This window comes from Pimephales promelas, chromosome 25 (assembly GCF_988280905.1).
Source record: "Pimephales promelas chromosome 25, fPimPro1.hap1.1, whole genome shotgun sequence".
Lineage (NCBI taxonomy): Eukaryota > Metazoa > Chordata > Actinopteri > Cypriniformes > Leuciscidae > Pimephales > Pimephales promelas.
In genome coordinates, this window is record NC_142793.1 from 13,118,199 (window position 1) to 13,145,378 (window position 27,180).

The 27,180-nt window shown below is 38.8% G+C and overlaps 3 protein-coding genes and 1 long non-coding RNA gene across 8 annotated transcripts in view; 2 read left to right on the plus strand and 2 right to left on the minus strand.

The window, feature by feature from the left end:
* Positions 1 to 2,649: 2,649 nt before the first annotated feature.
* Positions 2,650 to 19,344, minus strand: unc45a (unc-45 myosin chaperone A). Of its 2 annotated transcripts, XM_089127467.1 has the most exons (21): positions 19,143 to 19,344; positions 18,610 to 18,811; positions 18,361 to 18,536; positions 18,182 to 18,271; positions 17,928 to 18,095; positions 17,671 to 17,839; positions 15,693 to 15,863; positions 15,413 to 15,584; positions 15,025 to 15,325; positions 14,853 to 14,947; positions 13,104 to 13,245; positions 12,867 to 13,007; positions 12,076 to 12,203; positions 11,762 to 11,828; positions 11,551 to 11,664; positions 11,360 to 11,475; positions 10,477 to 10,594; positions 10,237 to 10,392; positions 9,390 to 9,657; positions 6,067 to 6,130; positions 2,650 to 2,960 (listed from the first exon to the last, which is right to left on the minus strand). In XM_089127467.1, exons 2-21 carry the CDS (start codon positions 18,809 to 18,811, stop codon positions 2,840 to 2,842), a joined length of 2,979 nt encoding a protein of 992 aa, XP_088983593.1. In that variant the 5' UTR covers positions 19,143 to 19,344; the 3' UTR covers positions 2,650 to 2,839. The 2 variants fall into 2 exon arrangements, with proteins under 2 accessions (XP_088983593.1, XP_039512970.2); XM_039657036.2 differs by lacking the exons at positions 2,650 to 2,960; positions 6,067 to 6,130 and having other exon boundaries at positions 9,066 to 9,657; positions 19,143 to 19,339.
* On the minus strand, positions 6,763 to 8,096 carry gdpgp1 (GDP-D-glucose phosphorylase 1). The gene has a single exon (XM_089127468.1). It carries the CDS (start codon positions 7,987 to 7,989, stop codon positions 6,943 to 6,945), a length of 1,047 nt encoding a protein of 348 aa, XP_088983594.1. The 5' UTR covers positions 7,990 to 8,096; the 3' UTR covers positions 6,763 to 6,942.
* On the plus strand, positions 15,230 to 15,617 carry LOC120468304 (uncharacterized). Its single transcript, XR_016150627.1, has 2 exons — positions 15,230 to 15,363; positions 15,469 to 15,617. It is a non-coding gene; the product is annotated as an uncharacterized LOC120468304 (long non-coding RNA).
* Positions 19,345 to 19,936: 592 nt separating the features above from the next.
* Positions 19,937 to 27,180, plus strand: part of man2a2 (mannosidase, alpha, class 2A, member 2) — a 29,409-nt gene continuing 22,165 nt past the window's right edge. For 3 of the 4 annotated variants that reach the window (XM_039657031.2, XM_089127465.1, XM_089127466.1), the window contains exons 1-4: positions 19,937 to 20,077; positions 21,065 to 21,893; positions 23,534 to 23,801; positions 24,842 to 25,099. In XM_039657031.2, coding sequence (XP_039512965.2) covers positions 23,670 to 23,801; positions 24,842 to 25,099 — 390 coding nt within the window. In that variant the 5' untranslated portion in view covers positions 19,937 to 20,077; positions 21,065 to 21,893; positions 23,534 to 23,669. The remainder of the gene's footprint in view (positions 20,078 to 21,064; positions 21,894 to 23,533; positions 23,802 to 24,841; positions 25,100 to 27,180) is intronic. The other variant, XM_039657033.2, reaches the window with a different exon arrangement.

A 27,180-nucleotide genomic window follows, 5' to 3' on the forward strand; every position in this document is an offset into this window, starting at 1 on the left:
CAATACTCCCCCCCTTCCCCAGAAAAGAAAACAAACATTTGCTAGAAATGTCTATTGCTAAGTCGTACAACATGTTGCTTTTTGAAGATGCTTTCGAGTTGATTTTTAAAGCTCCTGTTTTGTTGCAGGGGAATTTTTCTGATGTGTATTCGGATATTTCGGGCTAAAACTGTTAATTGATTGCACTGACCCCATACTACGCCATTAAACACTAATTTGCGCGCGAAATTATTTGGCTACATTGTAAATAAACCGCTAGTTTGCTACTTTTCCTGAATTCCTTAGCCTATATACTCAGGTTTCACAAGACGTTTTCAAAGCATTCTTTTATTCATTTTTGAAAAGATACAAATCACGTGATTTGTTGCTATTAACCTTAGTCGAGTTCAGATATGTAAAAATAGCCTCATTTATTGCTTTAAGATGTTACACAATATGGGTATGATTATTTTATATGCAGGATTATAGACATTTGCCAGCAACACATCTTATAAGTTAAGTTTGACTCATCTAACTTAAAATTAACCCCACCCCCCCCCCCCCCTCCCCATTTATTTAGGGTAAATTTGCAACTGTTTTTTTGTTAATAGAAAAAGAATGCCATTTTGTCTATCTTTGATGCAAATTTAAAATGCTTGCTTGGAAATACAGTCGAACAGGCTATCAGCTGTCAAACTTCCCAGCATACATTTTGAAGTTTAATGACCGTTGAGAAGTCAATGGGATTTTTGAATGGGTTTATGCTAAATCGCCTGAAATAAAGTCTGTGGTGAACAAAGCCTCTAATTATATTCACGTTTTGAACCTGCTTGTGTTTTTTAAACTTTATTGTGTCTGTTTGTGTTTTTAAAAAAACTTTATACAGGCTTCAAAATGTATAAATTTTGGATTCACTTGTAAAGATTATCTTGACAAAACGTGTAGCCCTCACTGCCAACACTGCCACCCCAATATAAAGACTCTAAAAATAGAATGTGTTGACTGTTCCTGTACTTTTGCTATGTTCTGGATTGATTAATGGCTGCTTAACCTTATTTTATATTAACCATGCTTAACCATATTATGAGAAAATGCCATTATAACAGAATTTACAGCACTGTGGCTGTTTAACAACTGGAAGACATTTCAAATGTAGCAAATATTCACAATAAGATGTGCAAAATTATAACTCTCTTTTTTGCTTTAGTCCACAAATAATGTTGATGAACACGTGATTAAACAGTTTTATAGACGTCCAGGTTTGACCAGACTGATTTTGGAACTTTTTAGAACTTTTTTTCATTTGTCAAGTTCAGATGTGTAAAAATAGCCTCATTTATTGCCTTTCACGATGTTACACAATGTAGGTGTGATTATTTTATATGCAGGATTATATATAGCCTACACATACATTTGCCAGCAACACATCTTATAAACATTCAGAAGAACTAAAAAAAAAAAGAAACCCGTTTAGATGTCCATGGGCGCGCAGAAAAGACGTGGAATTCACGGCCAGATGAGTCGAAGACGTCAGTTCAACTTTCATTTTGGAATTATTTTTCAATCATGACGGGATGTGTTGGATCTTTTCAATGGTCATTAATCCTCAAAATGTTTGCTGGGAATTACCCCTATTTGAAGAGCATTTTTAAACTTTCACCAGTTTCATCATTGGCATATAATACAGTGATTTGTGCAACGCTCACATATGTTACAGTTAATCTTGGTAAGCTTTTCTTTCTCCAGGCATTGACTCAGTGGATGTGTTTTTGACATCAGGATTGAACTTGTTAATGATTGATCTGACAGAATTTGTGCTTGTATGCATGAATGAGACCATTAGTTTTCAATGTTTCCACTTGTAATATATTGTGAAGATTGAGATCTTTGACATGGTAAAGGAGTATTTCCAGAGGCTCAGAATATTTTTAGAAATGGGACACCTTAAAACTCCTGCTTAAACGGATCATTTCCTGTCTCCATTGGGTATTTGACATTGTCCCAAATGGCTCACTTAAAGTGTACTTGTGGTCTTACGAAGGTTGTCCCATTTGTTCTGACAGGCTATTTGCATTACTTCACCAAAGTATGGAACTAGGAGGAGGCCAAGCAAGGTCTTACGATGCCATACTTCATGGGTTCCTAAGGCAGAGTTTATAGAGTGCAACATTGCTTGCCCGCTTTTCTCAGTGGGATTGGTTCCGGAATTATTTTTTTGATTTGTTTAAAAAAAAAGGGAGAGGGTGCTTCATGGGAGAAGGCAGAGCTAAAGAGATCTTTTGACTCTCTGATTGGAGGAATTTTTTCTTCATTTGCCTTGGGTCTTGCGGTCTCCAGCTCCACCTTGACAAGGGGACAAGCCGTCAACCAGTCGGCTCGTCGACCAGTCGGCTCCACCGGGCTTCCTCGTTCCTTGGGCTTCCTTCTACCTGCGCCATGGACTCCGCCTCATTCCTCTGGGACCCTGGCTCCACCTCGGATGTTTGACGCTGCGGCTGCGTGTCTCATGGTCTCATTGGCTCTTCGGGTCTCCACTTCCATCAGGTCTCAGTCTGTCACCCCTCGAGAATCCTCCCTCCTTCGATCCGCCATGGTCTTCCATCCTGCTCTCTCCCTCCCTCCCTCCTTAGTTGGACCCTTACGCTGCCAGGGCATGCTTTTCCGGCAGGAGGGAAGGGGGATGCGTCCGGGTTATGTTCATACTTGTTTCTTGTTCTGTTCGCTACTTAGTTCTACCAGATAGACTCGTGAGATAAAATGATGTAACAAAGCATCCATTTATTGACAGCCCAGCAGGCAATTATTTGCAAAGTTCTTTGGCGTAGGCCCCCGCTATAGATCGTAATCCGAGGGTAGCGGATCAGCATTTCCTGCCTGAAGACGAAGGCAGGGGCGCAGCCGACCCCCCAGGGAAGTATAGACGGGACCATCCTGGTGGTGGTGGGGAGGGTGGAGGTTGTTGTCGCGTCGGCATCTGCGAACTGAAATATGTGTAAGTACCGATCTTTTAAACGACAAGAATAAGAACGTGACTGGATAACCTGAAGGTAACACATGACGCGGTAATTAAGTCTTCCTGGTAGCTTTCATTTCCCTTAGTTGCTAATTACGTTCACCTGTTGTTCGTTCAGTTACCTCATCACTCCCTGTGCATTTAAGCCCTTAGTTTCCTCTGTTCGTTGCACCATGTTGTTTTTTTTGTTGGTTGTAAGTTTCTTGCGTGTTCCCTTTGTATTTTGTTTATTAAGGACTGTTTTGAATTCTCCATTACTGTGCCCTATATAACAGACACTCAGCATGACAACAGCATCATGGGTAATGTAGTTTTTGACCACAAATTCTACTGTTAAAAAAAGTAATGCAGGCTGATATCTTCAACAGAAGCAAATACCTTAGATTAACAACAGAGGTCTGTCTTTAACACTTTAGAAGTTTACTTTAAAAATAGATATTCCTATGAAGAAAATGAATCTAGTTTTTACTTCCGGAACCTGACTGTTGCACTCTATCCCACAAACTGGACTCGATATGCTTCAGGGAATTGCCATAGCCACTAAAACCTGCCTAGACATTGACCTGTTTAAGTTCCTGTTAGATCCAGACAGTTTATTTTGAAGTTGTGCTGGAGGGTTTAAACGTTTCATGTGTAATGTAAATGTTATCCGTTGCGCTCTGCTAACGTTCTTCTGTCTGCAGGCGTCACTCAGCACTCTTTGAGCGCTGAATAATATTTGTTACTGATTCATGGAGTATGTGGCTATATGCATGCGGTTCATGCATACTCGTTTAAGTCTCAAGGGTCACTACATTGTGGGCTTCTATATTGTGTTTTTCTTCTAAGATTTGTTTCACTTATGTAATGCATTGTACCAATTAAAGAGATTGGCCGTTTTAATTGGTGGGTTTGAGTGGAATTTTATGGTTTTACTGATTGGACAAATGATACATAAGCATGTCCTCTGTTTAGGTGTTACGAGGGGCCATCAAACCCTTATTTGCACCTTGAATGTTTAGTCATCACTGTTTTATTGATTGATGCTGAACGTACTTGAAATCAAGTCAGGGTTTGACCTCTGTTCAAACCTCAGCAACAAGTAGGGTCGGTTCAGTAAAGTCCAAGTCTAATGTATCACCTCTGGAGTGTTTGTGGTACCAGGTTAGATTGCAGATAAAAGGGTCTGTACAGGATGCACATCAGCTGGGCTTTTGTTGTGGTGTGAAACAGATGACACAGGTCTCCTTAGACCGGTTTAGTGTTAGTTACAGCAACCATCACCTGGAATTAATAGCCTTTAAATGACGCCAGAGTGGTTTTACGTTGTCTGGGTTGGATCCTCTCAGGCGTGCGGTTTCGATTCGGCGTGTGTCACCTCAATGAGCTGTAAACAGGACAGTCGAACTGTGCTTTGAGGGGACATTCCTGTTGAATTACTATTATGAGCCACAAGGGAGGATTCATATCTTTTCACCATCTAACTAGCTTCTCTTTCAGGCTCCTTTTGTAATGGAGAAACACACACCTCATGCCTGAATGAGCGTTAGCTGGGCGTTGCGTGTAGCAGATCCTGCTTTGTTCATCACAATCCGATCGAGAACTGATTCAGACGAAATGGTGTCCACTTGTCTATGAAACACTGCCATTGTGTACAGTTTGTTTGGATGGAACAATCCGTAATGGAACCGTGATATTATCAGGAATCATGTGTATAGCGTATTAGTCCTGAGCTGTGTTGGGTGTAATTATTTAAGCAGGCTAATCAAATTACAATAATTTTTACAATACAATAACTTTTCCTTTAAAAAGTAAGGGATTACTTTCAAATTTTCTGTCATTTAATTAGGCCTACTTCTGATGTAACTGCATAGCCTGTACCCTATAGACAGAACAAATCATATAACAAGAGGGTGTAATGTTAAAACGTACCCTTTTACACAAATAATTTATGCAATTGTATATTGTTTATTTGAAAGAATCAAAAGTGTATTGTATTAATTGTTCAACTAGCCTAGAGGTTGATATGGGATTTAGAATGTAACGAGTAATCAAATCATTTTGAGTTAGTTCAGTAATCTAATTACACTTTTGAAGGTGTAGGCCTAAATAATCACTTTTGTAGAGTAACTTCCCAACACTGGTCCTGAGATGGACAAAATGGTTGATGTCATTTTATAATGAAATGAGTATTGAATAACTAACTGAGTATCAACTATAAACAGGGTTGCTGCACACTTTTTAACAACACAGTCTCATGAAAATGCCTGTCTATACCACGAATGTCATTTCTCGTGGCATTTATACGTCAAAAATGGATTTTGCGTGCTACGCACTAAAAACCCTGGGGTATGTTTAGGGGGGAGGGGGGTGGGGAGTTCGTGCGTTTTACGCCAAAAAGTGCGTATCATATGCACGCGATAAACGCGTACCATATACCCGCAAAAACTGTTTTTGGCGTATAAATGCCATGAGAAATGCCATTCGTGCTATACTTTCATGAGATCGGGCTCCAAATCAAATTTAAGGCTTTTAAAGACCTTTTTAAGAGCAGAGGAAATCAAAATTAATACTGTACATTAGAGGTGCTCAATATTTTCAAAGTTTTAAAGATAATAATTATATGACATTTTACTGATTATGTTTTTGTAGTGGTAGAATGGTTTAGGCCTGTTGTTGACAGCAGACTCACAAAGATATTCATATTTTTCATATGCAGTGATACAGCAGTGACAGAAATTCGGAACATTTCTGAACAATTCGTCAAAATTAACATTTTTATTAAGGGGCGATGTTTTTGCCACCTTAAATTGATTTCCAGGGGCATTTTCACGTATAGACATTTTTTTCTAAACTTATTTAGAGGTAGCTTTTGCATAGCCTACCTTTTATGTCAAATTCTAACATTCAAATTAAATTAAATAGAATATTATTACAGCATAGCCTACCACTGTTACCAGTCAAATTAAATCATTAAATCAAATCAATCTTTGCAGTTCAGGGCAATGATTACAATATCATCGACAATACATATCGCACATTCCTATCCTAAGCACATAAAGAATGAACTTACAAGTGAACTGACATTTACCAACCTTCTTCTTCTCTCAGACGTAATATGCTGCTGCGAATGATGCAAATTGACACGAACAAGCAAGTCTAAAAAAGACAGAATAATAAAAAATGACATGGACGCTAATTACATTTAATTGGGAAAGCATTTAGACACGTCTAAGTCAAAGTGTAATCTAAATACCTTTTAAAGATCCGCGGGAACCCTGATTTATGAAATATAATTCAATTAATGAGAAATGAATGTGGCCTACTATCCAATTAAATGCTTATTTTATTTCCCAAATCAAAATATTTGAACCTCACAGACCACTAGAGAGAGCTATAGAGAAGGATATCCAGTATTGAGCTGTATGGAAGCAGACTTTAGTGTATATGCCATGTATGTTGTGTAGGCTACATGATTTTTTTTTTTCATGTATAAAATACCGATTACCAAATATATCTGCTGAAATTAGAACCGCATACCACTTTTTGGCAGGTAGTATATTAGTATGCAACTCCAAATTCAGCAAAAGTATCCAACAGAGCTTATTGTCTGGAATACTGTATCCCACAATGCAATGTCTTTCCAAAATGTACATTATTTTTGACTCAGTACTTGATCTGACTTCACAAAATAGGATTAAAAAGCAAAATGTTAAGTGATGAGGTCATGTGATGAAAATGAGCTTGTATGGCTAAATCTGTCACATTTACATGGACGCAACAAGTGCAAATATGCATTAATGTGCATTCTGTTTATTGTGTTGTAGATGGCACTGTCACTTGTTTTTTTTTAAATAATAGACAGAATACATACAATTATATATATATATATATAATCTTAGCAGCTCTTCATATACAACTTCTAACTTATCACAGGATAATATGATGTGTTCTTAAAATAAAAGTGGCATCTATAATAAACATTTCATGACATGCTTTTGCAATTCCCTGAATTCTTCTTGTGGCAGCACATATTTCAGGATGATGTCCCGTACTCCGTCCTCAGTGGCTGTGTCATAGTCTTCTCTGTTTTTGAAGGGAAGGTGACCGGCGAGCTCACACAGGGCCACATTGAAGGCAGACTCTTCTTTGGCCCCAAAACAAGACAAGCGGGGCCATACGATAACCCTCACCCCTATTCGTGATGAAGACTGTTCATGCTCCCTCTGTGGAGGACAACCTCGGGTGATGAAGAGGTTGTGTGCGATGTTTCTGTCAACCAAAATATCAGTGAGATTGCACACCGCATTGACTGTCAAATCCAGGTTTGGACCCTGGGTGTAGAACAGAAAGCCTGCTGGGAAGTCCAGGAGCCCATACAACTGTTTTTTAGGCAGGATCAGTTCTGCTGGGGAGCTCTCGATCCTCAGTTGGTGCTTTAGGTAGTAGCCATGGAGATGGAGATGGTTAACTGAGGCAAACCCACCCAGGCTGTTGAAGCCAACCCTGAATCCTGGATCAGCGCTCAGCAGAACCGTTTCTATCCCCATCTGGACCGCCAGAGGGGTCAATATCTGAGGGTGACACCGGTCCGGTTCAGGTACGAGCAGACAGTGACCGAATTCCAGCGGACTCACGTTTATTATCACTTTGCACTTCCGTTTTGAACCACTTTTATGGCATCCCTCTTCACACTGTAATTCAAAGAGCAGCTCTTTGAGGTTGATTTTGTTGAAATTGAATTGCTTTGGGTCAAAGTTCTGCCGGACGCTCAGGATCTCCTGAGGTTTTCGTCTCTCGATGCCTCTCATGATGTTCAGCTGAGCGATGTATCCACAGGGCCCAGGGAGGATCCGCGTCTCCAAATCGTCCAACTGGTACCGAAACAACCCGGCGTTCTTCCTCTCAGTCCATCCGGACCGCAGCGCGATGTCAAATCTGGACCGGTTCGGGTTCCCGGAACAAACATCATTTATAAAGTCCTTCTTAGAGTAGGTAAAAATGGCACAATCATTCATAGTTACATTACACTTGTAAACAACCCTTTCTCTATACAAATAACGCGCACGTGTGCGGCAAAAATGAAAGGACTACAAATAGTGCACGTATTGAACGACTCTGATTGGTTACAAGGAGTCACATGACACAATTGAGAACTATGGAAAGGGAGAGGGCTCATGCCGCTTGTTTCAACGCGATTTGTAGTTAATTTACAGTACTGTTCATACGTCTGGGGTTCAGTGTTTTGAAAATAGGCATTAAATTGATCGAGTAAGACAAGATTCATATTTCAAATGAACTGAAAGTCCAAAAGAATATAGGACTTTCTGTTCATCAGAGAATCCTGTTTCCAACATTATTAATAATTAATGTTTTTTTGAGCAGCAAATCAGCATATTAGAATGATTTATAACGGATCATGTGACACTGAAGTCTGAAAAATAGGGGAATAAATTATACTGTAAAATAAATGACAATAGAAAACAGTTCTTTTAAATAGTAATAATGTTTCACAATATGACAATTTTTACTGTATTTGCTGTTATAAATACAGCTTTGGTGAACAGACCTATTTTTAAAAAAAAAATATTAAAAACATTTTACTAATCCCAAACTTTTGAACAGTAGTGTATGAAAATAATAATTTAGTTAAATATGCACATATTTGCATATTACTGATAATGTCACTTTTTTAGTTTAATGTAATCAGAAAATCAGTTAAAATGTTTATTCAACAATATATAAAAAAATATTTTGTCCCTTCTGGGAAACATATTTTTTTAGAAACCCCTTTCAATTATCAGCACTATCACTTTAATACAAACTTTAAAAGGATTTTGACCTATTATGAAACATGAAATATTAGGTGTAATATACGAGAACTAGAAAATGGCCTTTGAAATATTCAAACCAATTCCCATGTAAGAGGAAATGGCGATAAATTAAAATTAAATCTTTAGAAATTCGTTTTTTATTTTTTTTGAACGTTTAGTAGTTGCAAAACAGTGTGAAAAAGTCAACATTGTTAAACCCAAACGAATCTACTTTATCTGTGAGTAAACAAAAGCAAGAATAAAAACAAGACCACCACACCTCAAACAAAAGTAGTAGTGTTTATAAAAAATTCATATTCAACAATTAAGACTTGAATACACATGGTGAGGCGTGGTCAGACAAAGCATAAATAACACAAGATTTAATATTTTCAGTGTGCGCTCTCCACAGTCCACACATTTAACTAGAATAATCGTATAATATCTTGGAATGTGCATGGAAAATAAACTGAGTGGACAAGCTCAATATTTGGTCTCTTTAGGCAGTATGAAATGTGTGCTATGTTTTTAGCCATTATGGATAAAAGGCTCCAAACCTCCAGGTTAGGAAATAAACCCCATTAGACTATATCACATGGAATTACCATTTACTCCTCCCTCATTGTTTCGGATGAGGCCGTACTCCATAGCCAGATCCAAGCAGCGCTGGGCGGCTTTCCGAACGGAGTCCTGGTTGGGATGGTCTCCTTTAGACAGGACAGACAGGATCTCCAGTGCCTCACTCTCAATCAGTTTCTCTGCCAGACTTCTGTCGGCCTGCATGATGTTCATTATGATGACCACTCCACGATGCCGCAGGTCCTGGTTTTCGCTGAGCAACAGAGCCTGGAAGATCTCCAGCCAGTGGCTTGTCTAAAGTGCACGATAAATGGAGTTATTGTCTCACCGAGTCAGTTTTACTTCCTGCAAGAACCTACTTAGGGGTGTAACATATTTTGTATAATGCCAGCCTATGCTCTTCAATGAATACGACAATGAATAGTCATAGCTGAAGCTGGAGAAGTTTGGTTTGTGTTGACACTATGTCAAGAAGACCCTGCTTTCTGTGCCGTGAAAGCAAATCCACTTTGATGCACTTCAAAAGGATGAGGAGGACTCAGATTGATATGGTATAACCAACACCAGCGTTACTGTTCGTATCACTTTGTAACAAGCCCGGAGGAAGATGAAATTCAGATGTGGTAATGGACATTTCATTTCCGACATGCGCTTTAAGCAGTAGACCAATCACAACAGACTGGGCCATCTGACCAATCAGAGCGGAGGGATTTAGAAAGACTGAATCCGTTATCAAATCGTTTCAGACTTTGTGAGAAATGAGGTGATGTGCAATGTATATTATGAGAAAATTCAAATGTTTATGACCTTGAATGCACATGATACCTTTAAAATGGCATAATAGAGACACACTTTAATGAAGGTGTGACTCACCGTATCAGGAATACGAGTACACAGCTCGGGCATTTCCCCTGTCAGCACGGCTAATGTGCCTGATGCAGCCTTCCTCAGTCGTTCATCATCTTCACCACTGTAGAGCACCAGCAACTTGAGACGGTCACTGTCTGTAACCAGGTAACTCTTCTGCACCTGACGCATCAAACAAAACCAGGAAAATCAGGAGGATTTAGCTCAAAATTAGGTCCAAAAACTGAATACTGTCATGTGACTTACCTCAGTGCTTAAGGCCAGATTGCACATACACTCTGTGGCAGCAGCACGGACCATCTCGTGCTCCTCAAACATGTAGCCCTCGACTTTAGGCACAGCTTTCTCCTTAATGATCTTCTGCCTGTGGGGTGGAAATGTGGTTTGACTGGGGCATGTTCTGCTGTTCAGTGGCTTAAAGGAGAACTCCGGCGCAAAATGAACCTTTGGTCTAATAAAACATTGGTACCTAGTCGACCGTGAGATTTGTTTTCATGATAATCGAATGTAAAGAGTTTTATCTTTGAAAACTGTTTATCATATAACGTAGTAATGGGGGCATATAATGGTAATATAAAAGTAAAAAGTAATCGCTAGTTAATACCACTAACAATGCTTCGTTTTGCATGCATGAACTCTCATTATGTTACTGTGTTAGTGCGGGGCTATTTTGAGCCTTGTTAGTGGTATAAACTAGCGATTTTTACTTATTATATGCCCCCATATACTAGCATTATACGTTAAACAGTTTTTAGAGACAAAACTCTTTACATTCGATTATCATGAAAACAAATCTCAGAGAACGGTTGACTAGGTACCGATGTTTTATTAGACCAAAGGTTCATTTTGCGCCAGAGTTCTCCTTTAAAGTCACCATGAAACCAAAATTTTGTTTTTGTTTTTTTAATGGAATATCGCAGTATTATAAAAGATTGATCATTGCATATTATATATTTTTTAAAATCTATGCGTCTTCGTGATCTTTAATCAAACTAACTCTCTTGCATCTCTTCTCTGATGGCGTGAGGGCGGGACGACCTGTCAAGGATGGACAAAACCAAGTCTCGCCCAACATTTCTTGTGCGAGAAGCTATATGTCACAAATTCATTTTAGTGGGTGACAGCTGACCTGAGTCTCTCACTGAAGCCGGCCAGGTTGGTGAGGGCCATCAGAGCCTCAAAGTTCTGCAGCATCGTGCAGTCAAGCGCCAAAAGACTGACCAGGGGTCTCACCACCTCATAGACCTGCACAAACACACACATCATCATATAATTCCTGACTGAAATCAGTGAGAAAGGTTAAATAGGTTGCCGACGTACCCTCTCGCCTGGAAATGCGATCTCAGGGTTGGATGTGATGGTGATCTTGGCTAGAGCTTGTGCTGCTTTGATCTTTCCTCGATCTGTGCTCTCAGAAACCAACGGTAGTAAGGCCTGCATCAAGCAAACAAGAAATCTGTCATGTACTACCACTCAAAAGTTTGAGATCGGTAAAATTAGCTTAACAGGCATGATGAGAGAATATACTTACTTTTCCTCCTCCTTGTGCCACAACTAAACCTCTGTCCTCTTGTCTCTCCACCAGAGCCAAAAATACCCTGTCAGGAAGAGACAGAAAAGGGCCATTTGGATGGTAATCAACCATTTTGCACACTAAAATCCATTTTCAAACAATCTCGCCTGATGGAGCAAATTGATCCGAGGCTTAATCTGAATTCAGGACGATAGTTGTGCCAGCAGTGGGGAAGGGCCAAAGTTGAAGTGCAAATAAAGTACTTTTTACAGTTGCAGCCTTTGAATTCTGCCAGAGTTTTCCAAATTGATTGAGCTTCATAGTGAACAGACCTGGCGATATACTCTCTGCAGGCCTCCGAGAGAGCGGGACTCTCGTGTTTCACCATACACACCAACGCTGACACCACCCCAGCCTCCAAGAGCTTCAGCACCCTCTTCTCTACAAACGATTGGGCATCCTACACAAAAACACAAGTAAAAATTTGGTCATCTATTCTCCCTCACGACGTTTCAAACCTGTATGACTTTCTTTCTTCTAGAACAACAGGAAAGAGATGAGCTTTGGTCTGTTTTCGCAAATTAATAAATTGCAATGGCTACATTTATAATGCTTTTGTGGAGCTTGACAGGCCCAGGTCAATAAATATGTTTCTTGTACGGAGGAGAGCAGCATGAACACTCTGATAAACATCTTTTGTGTTCCTCAAAAAAAATATATATATATCCAGGTGAAACTCGATAAATTAGAATATCGTGCAAAAGTTCATTATTTTATTTCAGTAATTCAACTTAAAAGTTGAAACTAATATATTATATAGACTCATTACATGCAAAGTGAGATATTTCAAGCCTTTATTTGTTATCATTTTGATGATTATGGCTTACAGCTTATGAAAACCTCAAATTAGTGAAAAGGTTTCCATAGCTGTAAGCCATAATCATCAAAATGATAACAAATAAAGGCTTGAAATATCTCACTTTGCATGTAATGAGTCTATATAATATATAGTTATAAGAGTTTGAAATGACAAATGGATACAGATTACATAAATAAAGATAGCATGTTCATTTTTGGTGGATGTATCCATCCTCTGTGGCTATATTGAGTGTTTGTGTGTTACCTTTGGATGCTCCTCAGGTACATGCTGTTTAGCATATTTAGCAAGTTCCACCATCTGAGGGTCTGGTTTCTCAACGTCATAGCTGTTGGTGCAGTTAACCAATGTAGATCCGACGGCAAATAACACCGTTTTGTCCTCAGACTGCAAAGAAATTGAGAACATGAGGGAGTTGCTGTAGCAGTCAATGATTAGTATAATGGGGGATGTGTATCTCCAAAACAGCAGGAAGGGTGGTACCTTAGCCAGCTCAAACATGGCCTGTAGGGCTTTCTTATCCTCCACCAGGTCCTCTTTCACATCGGCGTCCAGCGTGAGGTAGGCCAGACCCTCGATGGCCCAGCGGCGGGATGTTGGAGGAAGAGCTTCGTTGCAGAGCCACCTGGAAGCAAAAGACAACTAAAGGCCACCTGCACATAACACCTCAGCAATTATAGATCAACCTTTTTAAATTTACACATGCACTCCCATGCAAAAATGGCTTTTGCTGCAGCTGGAAAACTAAAGCATCTACATAGGTTTCATGCAGCTCAACACGAGCAGATTTCTGATTAGTCTTTGATTATTAAAAACTCCCCAAATATGACAGACTTCCTTCTTAAAATATAAAGGCAACAATTATGTTAATGTGTGAAAAATGTGTAATGTTTCATGTCTATAAGAAATTATAATAATAATATAAAGATTTAAAAGAATAGTAGTTCACTTTAAAAAAAAAACTGTCTTTCTTCTTCAGTCGAAAAGAAATTAAGGTTTTTGATGAAAACATTCCAGGATTTTCTCCATATAATGGACTTTACTGGTAACCAAACGGTTCAAGGTACAAAAGAGAGTTTCAGTGCAAACTGTTCAAAGGGCTTTAAATGATTCCAGATGATGAATAAGGGTCTTATCAAGCGAAACGATCGCTCATTTAATAAATAAATAACAACGTTTAAGTTTTATAAGCTCAAATGTTCGCCTTGCTCTGTTCTGTGATGAGCGTCCGTGACTCTCCTCTTCGAACTCGTTCATCAAAATGAAGAAATCTTTTTTCGAGTCATTTGGTTCATTCAACAAACGAAATCAACGAATTAACTCGGAACAAGATTCGTTCATTTTGATGAACGAGTTCGAACAGGAGAGTAACACAGAACAGAGCAAGGTGAGCATGTGAGCTTATAAAACTTAAACGTTGTTATTTATTTATTAAATGAGCGATCGTTTCGCTTGATAAGACCCTTATTCATCATCTGGAATCATTTAAAGCCCTTTGAACAGTTTGCACTGAAACTCTCTTTTGTACCTTGAACCGTTTGGTTACCAGTAAAGTCCATTATATGGAGAAAATCCTGGAATGTTTTCATCAAAAACCTTAATTTCTTTTCGACTGAAGAAGAAAGACAGTTTTTTTTTTTAAAGTGAACTACTATTCTTTTAAATCTTTATATTATTATTATAATTTCTTATAGACATGAAACATTACACATTTTTCACACATTAACATAATTGTTTTTAACATAATTTATTTTTTAAATGAGCGATCGTTTCGCTTGATAAGATCCTTATTCATCGTCTGGAATCGTTTAAAGCTCTTTGAACAGTTTGCAGTTTGCACTGAAACGGTCTTTTGGACCTTGAACCGTTTGGTTCCCATTGAAGTCCATTAAATGGAGAAAAATCCTGGAATATTTTCATCAAAAACCTTGTAGAAAAATGACATGTAGGTGAGTAAATTATCAGCAAAAGTTTTTTTTTTAAAAGTGAACTACAACAATACAAGACATTAAAAAGCAAAATAAATAGAATAAAACAATTGATCAAATAAATACTCAAACAATAAAAAGTAATAAATTAATCAATTAAAAATACATTAATAAACACATATAATATAAATATATGTATTTAAACATATTATTAAATAAAGTAAATATGTTACATTGACACTTTGCCTACACCTAATATGCATGACTGATTGCTACGATGTTATTAGCAAATCTCAGAACCTACTTCCTGCACTGCTTGGCGAGCTTAAGTGTTGACCCTTCTGCAAACTGCTTCATGCTGAAATCAGTGCCTCCAGCAGAGCCAAGTTTGCACAACCCCTAGAAAACACACCATACAGCATTCCTCAAACAAACGATAACTCCAAACGTAGATGTCTTCGAGTCGGAATACTCACCACCAGCGCGCGCACGCGTATTCGGTCATTTTCGCTTTTCTTGTACAGGTCTTTCAGCAGAGCCACACCATTGGCTGTGATGAACGATGCTCTCTTGGCTTTTCCCGCAGCGTGAATGAGCGCCTCCACTGCCACCTGCTGGTGAGTGATGTTTTCAGACGCACAGAGGGAGATGACGGCCTCCATGATCCCGCTCAGCTCCAGGGTGCAATTTCCCACATCACTGGGGCCCTGCAGCAGTACAGAGACCGTCTGTATCGCTCGAAGTTTCCTCTGCATGTCTGAGCTGCCAAAGTGATGCCTGTAGAAAACATCAATGGACAGTGAACAGTGAAAATCGTAAGTATTTTTCTAGTTTCTACCAAGCAATCACAGATATAACACTTACTGGACATATTCCTCACAGAGCTTGCTGAAGTTTTCCCTCTCTTTATCACTCTTCAGGTCATCATAAAGCTTATTAAGTAGAACGGAGCAGCTCATGGGAGTGTTGTCTGTGAGCGGCAGTCCACCCTCGACCTCAGGAACAGTTCCTGCTACTTCTAGAATCTTTTTTAATCCTAAAAGGAAAACCATGGAAGAATCAGTGATTTCCACTGGGGAAAAAACCCGTCCACACTAAATGTCAAATGCGAGGAGATCTCGTGATCAAACACTGTCAAACTTACCCTGGTCGATGACCCACAGTGTGAGCGAGTTGTCTGGGTTTTTCAAAGATTTTCGCGGCACCTGTTTGACCAGCAGGTTGATGGCGCTGTCACGGCCGGCTCCAGACACGCTGGATGCAGGGAGCATTTCAATTAGATGACGCAACATGGAACGCAGCTCACGGGACGGTTCTGCAATACATACAAAGCATTTTCAAAATTGATGCGTTTGTTATTTTTTTACACCAGAAATGTCTAGTAGCATTAATATAATACCAAGGGATGTTTTTGCATATATTATTAGAGCAATTTCCTACAGTTATGTTTTAAAAGACTGGAGGAAATATAAAAAATGTAATGATAAAATATTTTTCATTTTGCAATTTTGCTGTCTCAGGAAATCGATTTCCTGCACAGCCATGCTAGTTTCAGATGATTATTTTTCATATCACTATTTCTTCTTGTATAATACAATAAAAAACTCAACATTTAACCCTCTGATGGTCCTCGGTCACTTCTGACCGAATAATTTTCTGTTTTGAATTATTAAAAATCACAGCTTCATCGGAAGGTTATGATACTTGGTGACTTTTTTGGCATTTGGTATGTGAATACAAAAAAAAAAAAAAATTCGGTCATGATCCGAGCATGCTAAGTGGTCATAAAAAAAATAGTCACACTCGTGGTCTTCGGTCAGAAATGACCGACCCATAGGAAATGAATGGGAAATTTACATAAAAACTAAAATTCTCTGAATTTTTGTTTGTACAATCTACAAATCGGCCACGATTCTTAAAAGAAGTACACCTTTAAGAAGGGAGTAAGGGGTGACACTCTACAACATCAAGAGTGGAAAAAATTTACACTCACCCACACACACACACATACAAACACACTTTTATACACATACACACCAATAAATTCAGACTACAAAAAATCTGTTTTGAATTTTTACAAATCACAGCTTCATCTGAATGTTACGAAACTTGGTGACATTTCTGGCATTTGGTATGCGAAAACACAAAAAATTGAGTTCATGATCCGAGCATGCTAAGTGGTCTTAAAAAAATGAGTCACGATTTTGGTCTTTGGTCAAAAATGACCCCCATAGGAAATGAATCAGAAATTGACAAAAACACAAAAATTCACAATTTATTTTATTTTATTTTTTACAAATATTTTAATAAGAAATAGTTTTTGAGATTGTTTTAATTATATATTCAAATCCACCAAAAAAAAAAAAGTGTTCATAAACAGCTGGGGAATTCACATGCCTCTCCATAGAGAGCTGTACATGCCCATCTAGTGGTTACACCATGATTATTCTACGCTTTTTCTCTATACTGTAACCAGATGGTGCTAATTTTCTTCAAAAAAAAAATATTTTTTTTCTGAAGGTCTAGACTCTATATTAAACAAAAATACTGCATTAATATTAAAAAAAAAAACATATATATATAGAAATATATATATATATTTCCATTGAAAAAATAGACCATAAATATTGCATAGATATTAATACATTCAATATAATTGTCTCAAAATACTAAATTAAAAAGAATAAATATTATAGAACAAAAATAAATTGCATTGGTTTTACTGGGATGGAAGAAGTTTCATTTTTAGGCCTCCGGTCACTTCTGACCGGGAAGGCCCATGACGTGACTCATAAAGGAAGACCATCAGAGGGTTAATATATTTTATCACAATTTCATCAGTATTTATTTGTGTCTATGTTTGTATTTCTTTATTTACTTATTTGAGTAGTCATGTAACAAGTACTGTAAGCCAGGCATTTTCAGAAAACAAATACAAAGTCGGGTCTGATCCACCCATTACGGGTTATATTGCGATTAGGACCGTACACACTCATTTACACTGCCATAACCCAGTCTTAAAGAAGTAGAACAGAAATTCTCTGCTGGAAATTATTTCTGGTCTTGTCATGGGCTTAAAGTAGGTCGCTGAACTGAGCTCTCAAAGTGAAGGTCAGTCTCACCTGGCAGTATGGCTTCGTCTTTCCCTCTGATCTCTTTCTTCATGCCCTCCGTGAGAGCCTCAAACATGACCTGGAGCAGATGGCATGCTGAAAGAGACGCGCTGGAAGCAGCAGAACCCATGACGCCACACAACCTGTCCATGCCGACCTCATTCACGATGGCCATGGTCTACAACCACAACAATTTGCATAAATTGAGAATCTTCAGATACTATTAGCTAAACTATCAAACTTGATTATAATGGGAAGTTATTCACCCTCGACTGGTGTCCGGTACACAGGCCAACCAGAGTTCTGAGAGAAGAGAGGATCAGTTCCTCCTGCTGGGACTCAAGAAGCTTCTGGAGGAGTTTAACCCCATCATTCCTGAAGATCTGCTCTGCGCCTGCGTCCTCCCGTGAAAGAAACACCAGATTCTGGGCAGCCTGATTAAAAATGCAAAGAAAAGCAGAGAACATCACAAAGACTGCATGTTAAAAGGCATAATACGTTTAATAGAAGTCTTGCCCACCTTATGTCTGTCTGAAATCGGTGCTGAGCTGTCCAGAAGGAGTTTGAACATCTGTTGAACTCGTGAGTCTGTGGAGGAGAGCTGTGCTGCCTATGTATAAACACAATATAGCTTCATTTTCAGATCATAAATAGTAGCAGTGATATGTTTCTTTGCAAGCATCCCTCATTATCTCCCACCTTCTGTTGGATCTGTGCTCCTAACTGTCTAAGCAGATCCTGGAAAGCTTTATTCTTGGGTTCCAGCTGTGCACATGTCTGAGTGTCCATAAACGCCTGATCCAACCGTCCAAGCTTCTGCAGAGCCTGCGCTCGACGGAATCGGGCCTTGACGTCACCTGGGTCTACGTCCAAAGCTTGAGGAACACAACTCGGTTAGAGTGATGAATGAGATTGCCGATGCAGGTAATACCCTAAGATAGTTTTTACCTTTGGTAGCATCTGCCTCTGCTTTGGTATAGTCCTCAATTTTAAGATAGCATGCTGCTCGGTTGCGGTATAGAACTGCACTCTCGGACTGAGAGTCGCTGATCTTCAGTGCTTTGGTATAGCAGCTGAGAGCTTCTTGCACATCACCAGCTTTAAAATGGCTGTTTCCTTCCTCTCTCAGTGCAGAGGAGTCCTGGGTCATCTAAATATTCATAAAAACACATTACATTTGGAAACAGAATAAAATACAATAAAACAAATCTTTATTTTTTTTTCGCCAATTGACTGGGCTTACCTAAATAGCACACACTGAACAGGTACAATTGTGCAATACAAATTCATTTATAAAATAAAGGGCAATCATTTGCAATAAACAAACACAAAATACTGCATTATATTAATTTTTTTTGCAAATAATACACATTGCATTATATGTAGTATTAAATTAAATAGAGGCATCATAACATCTGTGTCTAGAGCTGTAACAGTAACTATGGTGAAGTTGCATGGTGACCATACAAATACAATCTCACCTTTCTCTGCGTCTTTGTCTTCGCTTTTCAAGTAAAAAAAAACGTCGGGATTTTAATACAGTCTACACTGTTTGTTTATTTTAAAAACGCCTTAAAATACTCCTAATGGTCCAAAGAGAGCAGTAGTTCTGTTCACTCTGTTCTCGACTGTTCTGCCTGTACACTTCCTGGTTTTGATGCGCGATGATGACGCTGCCGAATCTTACTGGTCGAACGTCGTATTACTTCATTAATATTCATGAGCATCTGGACCGCTGTAGGATTCGAAGCTCCGCCTTATTTTCTCGTCTTGACCATATAAGTCCACATCCAACGAAGTTCAGTTGCACTAATAATGAACAGGACAATAAAAATGAAACACAGAAACAGGCCTACATATCTGTTTTCTACTCTAGTGAGAGTATATTTTCATTTCTTTCTATCTATCTATCTATCTATCTATCTATCTATCTATCTATCTATCTATCTATCTATCTATCTGTCTGTCTGTCTGTCTGTCTGTCTGTCTGTCTGTCTGTCTGTCTGTCTGTCTGTCTGTCTGTCTGTCTGTCTGTCTGTCTGTCTGTCTGTCTGTCTGTCTGTCTGTCTGTCTATCTATCTATCTATCTATCTATCTATCTATCTATCTATCTATCTATCTATCTATCTATCTATCTATCTATCTATCACATTGACTTTCAACTAACCCCGGTCTTCATATAATGATAAGGGAGATATACAATTCATCATCTGAATGATATTTATACTGTAAATACAACAATGTAACCAATCAGAGACCAGTGCGCCTCAGCCCTCTGAAAACTTCACTTCCCACAATGCTCTGCTCCATTCTCAAGCTCTTGCACAGGATCACAGACGTCTTTCAGTAGGAAATAACGGGGAAATATTTGATGTCCCGTGACTGCTTTCTCGTTTAAAATCCTTGCCACCAACAGGTAAGCCGTTTCAAAAAGAGTTAGAAGTGCATTGTAATGATTTTTAACGTTACAAAGGTGTTTTCTGTAGCTTGATCGCGCGTTTGTATTGAAGAATACGTTAGAGGAGAGGCAATGTATTTACATGCTGCACGCGAATACAACGCGATCTTACCTCCGGATTTAGCTGATACACTCTTAAATATGTCTGATCTTGAGTGCGAATGTCACTTAGAGGTGAATAGATCGGATCTAAAGCGTTAAACGAGTAACTTGCCTCCATATGCAGATATAGGCTAGGGCTTGCAGTGGATATCAGTGGATCTGTCTATATGGCAACAAGCTGCTTTAACGACGAGCTATGTGCTTAAAAATGTACTAAATGTTTATTACCCATTGATGAGGCTTTTTGGAACTAGCTTCTGATAATCAGACTTAATTATCAGCCAACTATATTAATTAACAAACAATTAATCAACCTGGCCGATATATTGGACTTTCATTATTCACAGCGAAGCTCCAAATAATTTTTCATGCTTTATTTAGATATTTGAATGTATGATATAAAGAATGGATGAATAACTATTAGTGATGCACCAAAATATTATTTATTTATTTGAAACGGAAAATAAAGTTTTAATTTTTTCATTCCATTTTTATTTGTACTATTTTAGACAAACATATTTTTGTTTTCTGAAATTTTCTTTTTCGATCACTAATAACAATTTAGTATGTTTTTTTTTCTTCTTTTGGCGCGTAGTATATTGTTTAACTTATAATTAAATTATAATTCAATATGATCTGTTTTCAAAATCTTTGGCTTGTATAATAATCAAGCAATTCAAATAAAGAAAAATAATATAATGTAACAAATACTGACTATAGTCAACGAAATTTCACTATATTTGCATTGGGAATAATGTGTTTTTTAATTGTATTGATTGACTGCAATTGCATTTCCGCTTCAGCAGACGGGTATTAAACTACACTGTTCACTTGTTTTCACAGGTGCTTGACTCTCCTTTTCTGAGACTTGCTGTGGAAATCTGAGCTTCAAAATTGGAGACATGGAAGAAAGACCTCCAAAGCAACCCTATTCATTAGTTTTCTAAAACTAGGTCTACTATCTTCCATTAAGAGCACTTCCATTAAGATTCCCTTTGGTAGCCTTCTCAGTTTTATGTAGCCATTCCTGGAACCTCTCCATTTTGGACATGGGATCGTTTGAGCCGTTTAGCAGTGCTTGAGGAAAGGCTTAATCCCAAGTCTTTCTGGAGAGCGCTAAGACACTGCCTGACTCGGAGAGATGACAGGATTACCTTCGTATTAGATTTGCGAGACAGAGGAAGAATACCACCTGCTTGTTTTTACAGGCAAATCCAGGCCACGCTGCTCCGGGTTTGTCTTTCTTTTTTGAATCTTGAATGCGAGACCTTCCACCTTCCATTGTCAAATTTGGCACAAATTGTGCACTTCCCAGAATTGCCTCCTGTTGTAGGACTTTATAATCCAAAAGCATTCAGAATCAAGGCCAGTCGTCCTCGAGGGCAGAAAAGGTACGTTTGGCCGCAAAATATTAAAACTAGTGACTTTGTTGGATACATTATGGAGTTAAAAGGATAGTGGACAAGCAGATCTGCATCATCAGTGTCCGAGAAGACCATCAGCCAAGCTGGAAAGAGAAAAAAAAAACCTTAAGAAAGAGGGGGCGTTCTGAGGCTGGTCGTTCTTATTCCACTCTGGTCCTTTCTCTGCTTGGTGGAAACCTGCATTCGTGACGATGGATCCTCGACCGACTGGAGCGACCACTGCCGTGTGAAGGACTACACTCTACCCTGTAAGTCAAAACACACACACACACACACACACACACACACACACACACACGGGCATCACAAGGTGAAGAGACTTGGGTGGTACTGATGTGCTGGTTGTGACATCATAAATGGGAAAAGACTTTTCGGAAAGCTCTTGAATTTAAATTCGGTTGTGCAAACTTAAATATTTGCTCATTTCCAAGTCAAAACTGACAACAGTACTTGTAAAAGTAATATTACAATTATGAATCCAAAAATTCAAATCCATTTAGACAGTGTTAATTTAGTATTATATATATATATATATATATATATATATATATATATATATATATATATAATATTCTAGTATTTATGAATATTTTTTAATTAATTTTATGTGGTTTTTGTTATTGTTTTTATAAAAAAAAATATATATATATATATATATATATATATTAAATGGACCTTGCTATCTTATTAATTATATGTATATTAATTTTTCTTATATTTCTGTATATTGTTGGTGTCTTGTAAGCCCATATGGGCTGGGCGCATGGCACAATAATGTATACGCATGACACAATAATAAAGATTCATTCATTCATATATATAAATATATAAATAAATAAATTAGTGCTGTCAAATCGATTAATCACATCTAACAAAAATTTTGTGTGTATATATATATTTATATATATTGTAAAATATATTTAATATAATATTTATATTAGTGCTGTCAAATCAATTAATTTCATCTAAGATAAAAGTCTTTTCGTATATATGAACAAACTTTTATCTTAGGTGTGATTAATTGATTTGACAGCACTAATATAAATATTATATTAAATACATATTTTTTTTAATATTCTACATTTACAATAAATTATACTTTGTATTTTATATACAGGTATATGTGTGTGTCTGTGTATATATATATGTGTATGTGTGTGTGTATATATATATATATATATATATATATGGGTGTGTGTATGATGTATATTTTGTTTTTTATAATATAGTATTTTATCAACTTAATTTGAAGGGTTCTGGGTTCTATTTTGCTCTTTTATATAAACTTAAAAAAACAAAAAAATTTTTAACCAAAATTGTCGCTGAACATCATTCGATTAATTTCATGAGTGGCCGCACATCTGTTTGCATTTAGTTTTGTAATTTCAGTCTAACGATGCGTTTCTGAGAGCATAGCAGAAACGAACATCACCTAGAAACAAAATGAAAACTGCCCAAGAACTGGAGATGCTTCCTCCGTATTACATCCACCTCTGTCGGAAGCTGTTTGATAAAGTGCTGGGGACATGTCCTCACCGTAACGACATCTATATGCACACACACACACACACATAGACAGGCTTTGCCGGAGGGACACTAGATCCCTGTCTGGGCTCCCACTGTTTAGAACCTGTGTTATTATTTCCCCCCCTCTTCCTTTCTTGGGTTTGAATGGTTGAGGACAAGGGGTGCTTTGAAAAAGACTGAAATTGGCTGTAGTTTGGTCACAGTTGACAGACTACTGCTGGGCTCCCACTGATCAGTGTCCCCTGTGTATATACACACCACCTCCCGTATCCCACGAGTCCCTGCTCTAAGAGTTTGGAGAGCAGAGGTGGACTTTAAACATCGCTGACAAATCCCATCACACCGTTTTTTTTTTTTCCAGCAACACTGCACTTTTTCACTTTTGGGACACGCCTTGCCTTCATCAGACCTGGGTTGTGCATGTTGAGATTCTCTTCTTTTGTCTCCGCTCCCCTTGACCTCGACATCATCAGCATCCGTGCGATAAACAGAGGAGGATGAAACTGAAGAAGCAGGTGACCGTTTGTGGAGGGGCCATCTTCTGTGTGGCCGTCTTCTCTCTCTATCTGATGTTGGACCGCGTCCAGCACGATCCCGCTAGGAGACAGAACGCCGGGAACTTTCCGAGGGTGAGTCAGTGACTTCTTTATGAATTCCCTTTGTCCCGGATTACATTTTTTGTTTGTTGCTGTGTTGGTCTGTTTGAATGGCTCCATTTGTCAAAGCATTCGGTAGTTTTTTTTTTTTTTTTTTTGTTTTTTTTTCAGCCTTGCAAGTGCAAAGCTAGTGATGTGACCAATTTGTTTCTGGCTCTGTCTGGAGCTAATTAACTACTAAATTAGCTAGTGAATAACTCCCTGTGAGTGCTGGCTTTTTTTTCCTATCATGAACCAAAGGCTTTTTTTATATGCAAAAAACCCAATTATTAGAAAAATGTGTTGGTGTTCTTCTAGAAATCGCATGCAGAATGACACATAGTTGATGGTGTGGGAATTAGCACATTTGATGTGCTTCATATCGGAAGCCTCGGGAAATATAACGCACATTATGCATATGCAGATATTGTTTGTATCCGAAGCCTGTACTAAATCTTTTTTCAATTTGATTGTCAGTGAGCTTTGCCCCAGCAAACACTTACAGCTGCAGTGACACTTGATAAGTCACACTTTCTAACTTCCAATCCTAAGTTTTATGTTAACATGTAACTCATCCCTCACTCTTTGTTATATGGATCTAAATGATACCTCAAATCGTGCTTTTGTTGAGGAGAGGTGTGCTATTATTTATTATCTGCCTGGGGATGATAAAATGGCAGAAGAAATCCCATAAATTTACACTAAAGAATGAACCTGAGACGCATCCGAGTACCAGAATATAATTTCTTTTGACCAATAGGGGGCAGCCTTATCGGTTTTCGACTATAGCGTTATAAATTAATTATCGGGAATTATCAGTGCATCCCTACGCAGAATCACGAGGACACTATTCAAGTTTTCTTTCGAAAATGTAAAAGTTTTGTTTATGGTACCGTAGACGTGTTTAGAGGTTAGCCCCGTCACTCCTGTGTGCCTTGGTGTGCCGTCCCCTCTAGAGCGCTCAGGTCAGTCATGTGATGTTGTAGATTGTGGTGGTAGATAGATTACACCTCCACCCCCCTCCTTGTTTTCAGAGCCAGATTTCGGTGTTGCAGAACCGCATCGAGCAACTGGAGCAGCTCTTGGAGGAGAACCATCAGATCATCAGCCACATCAAAGACTCTGTGCTGGAGCTCACAGATACGGGGGCCATCTCTCCCAGCGGGCAGCTCCCCTTCCGGAGCGCCAATGGCTCCTGGGTGCTGCCCTTTGATGGCAGGCCCAGCTTTCTCTCCGTTAAGCCACTGGATTGCCAGTTCGCACTGGGCCGCAGGAGCCAAACTGACCTGCAGGTGAGAATCGAAACAGCGTTTCAGTGGGTTGGAGTTTGTTTAAAGGGATACAGTTTAGTTTTACCGTTTTCGAATCCATTCAGCCGATTTTCTGATATTTAGAAGAATATCAGTAACCAGACAGTTTCTGGTCTCATTGACTTCCATAGTATATTTTTTTCCTACTATGGAAGTCAATGAGACCAGAAACTGTCTGGTTACTGATATTTTTAAATATCAGAAAATCAGCTGAATGGATTCGAAAACGGTAAAACTCAAATGTTTAATTCTGGGGGAGTAGTAAAATGAGCCTATTTCCAAAAAACTGGAGTATCCCTTTAAGGACTACAATTGAACACAGTGTTATCTGGGAGCGGATTGCGGTGCGGCTTTAGGGTTCACTTGTTGTGGTTTGAGTAGTCAAAAAGTACAGACTTCGTTACCAAGTCGATACTGACATTTTTAAATTGTGCCGCTTTGAACACTGTTGAGCGGAATCGTAAACACCTCTGATTGGCCATTGTGTTCACATGCTCATCTGATATGTCTGTGATTGGCTACTATGATCAAAGCACAGAGAAGTGTTTGAAAGCTTTTGAAATCACAAGCTGGCGCCTATCAGCGGACCACTCTCCCGTGTGTATCTGTGTAAGCGCTCGGTGTATATTTACAATGTTTTTGAAGCACTGATCATTGTAGCCAATCACAGACATATCTGACGAGCCCATGAGTACAATGGCCAATCAGAGGTGTTCACGATTCTGCTCAATTTTTTAAATGTTAGTACCGAAGTCTAGCCTAGAAATCTAGACGCACCCTAGCGGCAGCAAAATTATTTCGCAGCCAGTGTGGTCTAGCAACTCTCCATAGACGTTTTAGCTGGAAAAACCAAACTCTGGTCAGGCCAATTACATCGTGTATAGAGTCGGCGGGCGGGCTTAACATAATGACGACGTTCACAGAGTTGCGACAGTTCACTGCTACTTGAAAACAAAGAATGGCTGCTGCTGGCGAACAGCTGTCTTTCGTTTCGGCTTTGACCGCTACCCTGGATGATTTGAACTAAAACAGAAGAACGGCACTTGAGTCACTTAAAAAAAAAAAAGATGTGTTCGGAGTTTTGCCGACTGGAATACCAACATGACATCATGACTTTTGCGTAAACATACACGCCACTTTCGACTCAAGTGGCGTGTTATCTCTACGCATTTTGAGCTATCCGCGTGTATGTCTACGGCATTAACGTCTGGGTGAGTCCGCGTCTATGTACACGCCGTCAAATGTCTGAGCAAAACGAAGCAAAATGTAGATCTACATCTGGGGAGCGATATTTTTTTTTTCCTAGGATGGTAGGGGAACACAGTTAGGTTTTGGGACGGGGTTGAGGTAGGTCATATATTTCTATATACAGTAATAACGTTAAGTCAATGGCGTTCATAAACACGCTGAAAAGCGATTATGCGTGTTAATAGCACGCCAAAAATGGAAATACGAATTGGCGTGTCATACACACGCTATTTCATGAGATCAGTCTGGGAATACAGTAAAAGTTTAATATATCAACTTTCTCTGCTGGTGGGAAAACGCACGAGACTCAGTCGTCACCTTTTTCGTTGCTCTGATTGGTAGTCGCGCTATCCAATTGCGTGCAGAGAGAATTTGAAAGACAACCGCTTATCCCGCCCCTCGGATTGAGCCCTGTCAATGATGAGTTCCCAGACGTAACATCGTGATGTAGATCAGGCATGCCACGCTAACTGAAGTCGGTCTTTTTGACAACTCTATTGGTTGGTCAGAGTTTGTAGTGTGCAACTTTTGACTTTGCCTTCCTGCAGTTCCACATCTAATGACTAATAGTGATGACTTGTATTTCACAAGAATGGCAACAGTATTCTATTATGCTCGCTTCTGGGCTCTTACACATACTATACAATTTAAGTCAACATGTGCTTCTTTTATAACTGTAAAACTGCTGGTATTTGAAATCAACCCAAACAACCCTTCATTGCTCAGCTCCCAAAATGGATGAACACATAATGCTTGGATGCTTGTGAACAGGCACTTTTCTCCTCCATTGGGTGCATTGTTACGCTTCAGGCAGT

Bases quoted from the DNA above. Each gene is read 5' to 3' on its own strand.
- gdpgp1 (XM_089127468.1), bottom strand. From the start codon at position 7,989: ATGAATGATTGTGCCATTTTTACCTACTCTAAGAAGGACTTTATAAAT.
- unc45a (XM_089127467.1), bottom strand. From the start codon at position 18,811: ATGACCCAGGACTCCTCTGCACTGAGAGAGGAAGGAAACAGCCATTTT. The intron at 18,096-18,181 runs GTGGGCAAGACT...ATTTTTAATCAG, and splicing joins CGATTTCAGACAGACATAAG to GCTGCCCAGAATCTGGTGTT. The intron at 11,665-11,761 runs GTAAGTATATTC...TGCTTGATGCAG, and splicing joins TGGCACAAGGAGGAGGAAAA to GCCTTACTACCGTTGGTTTC.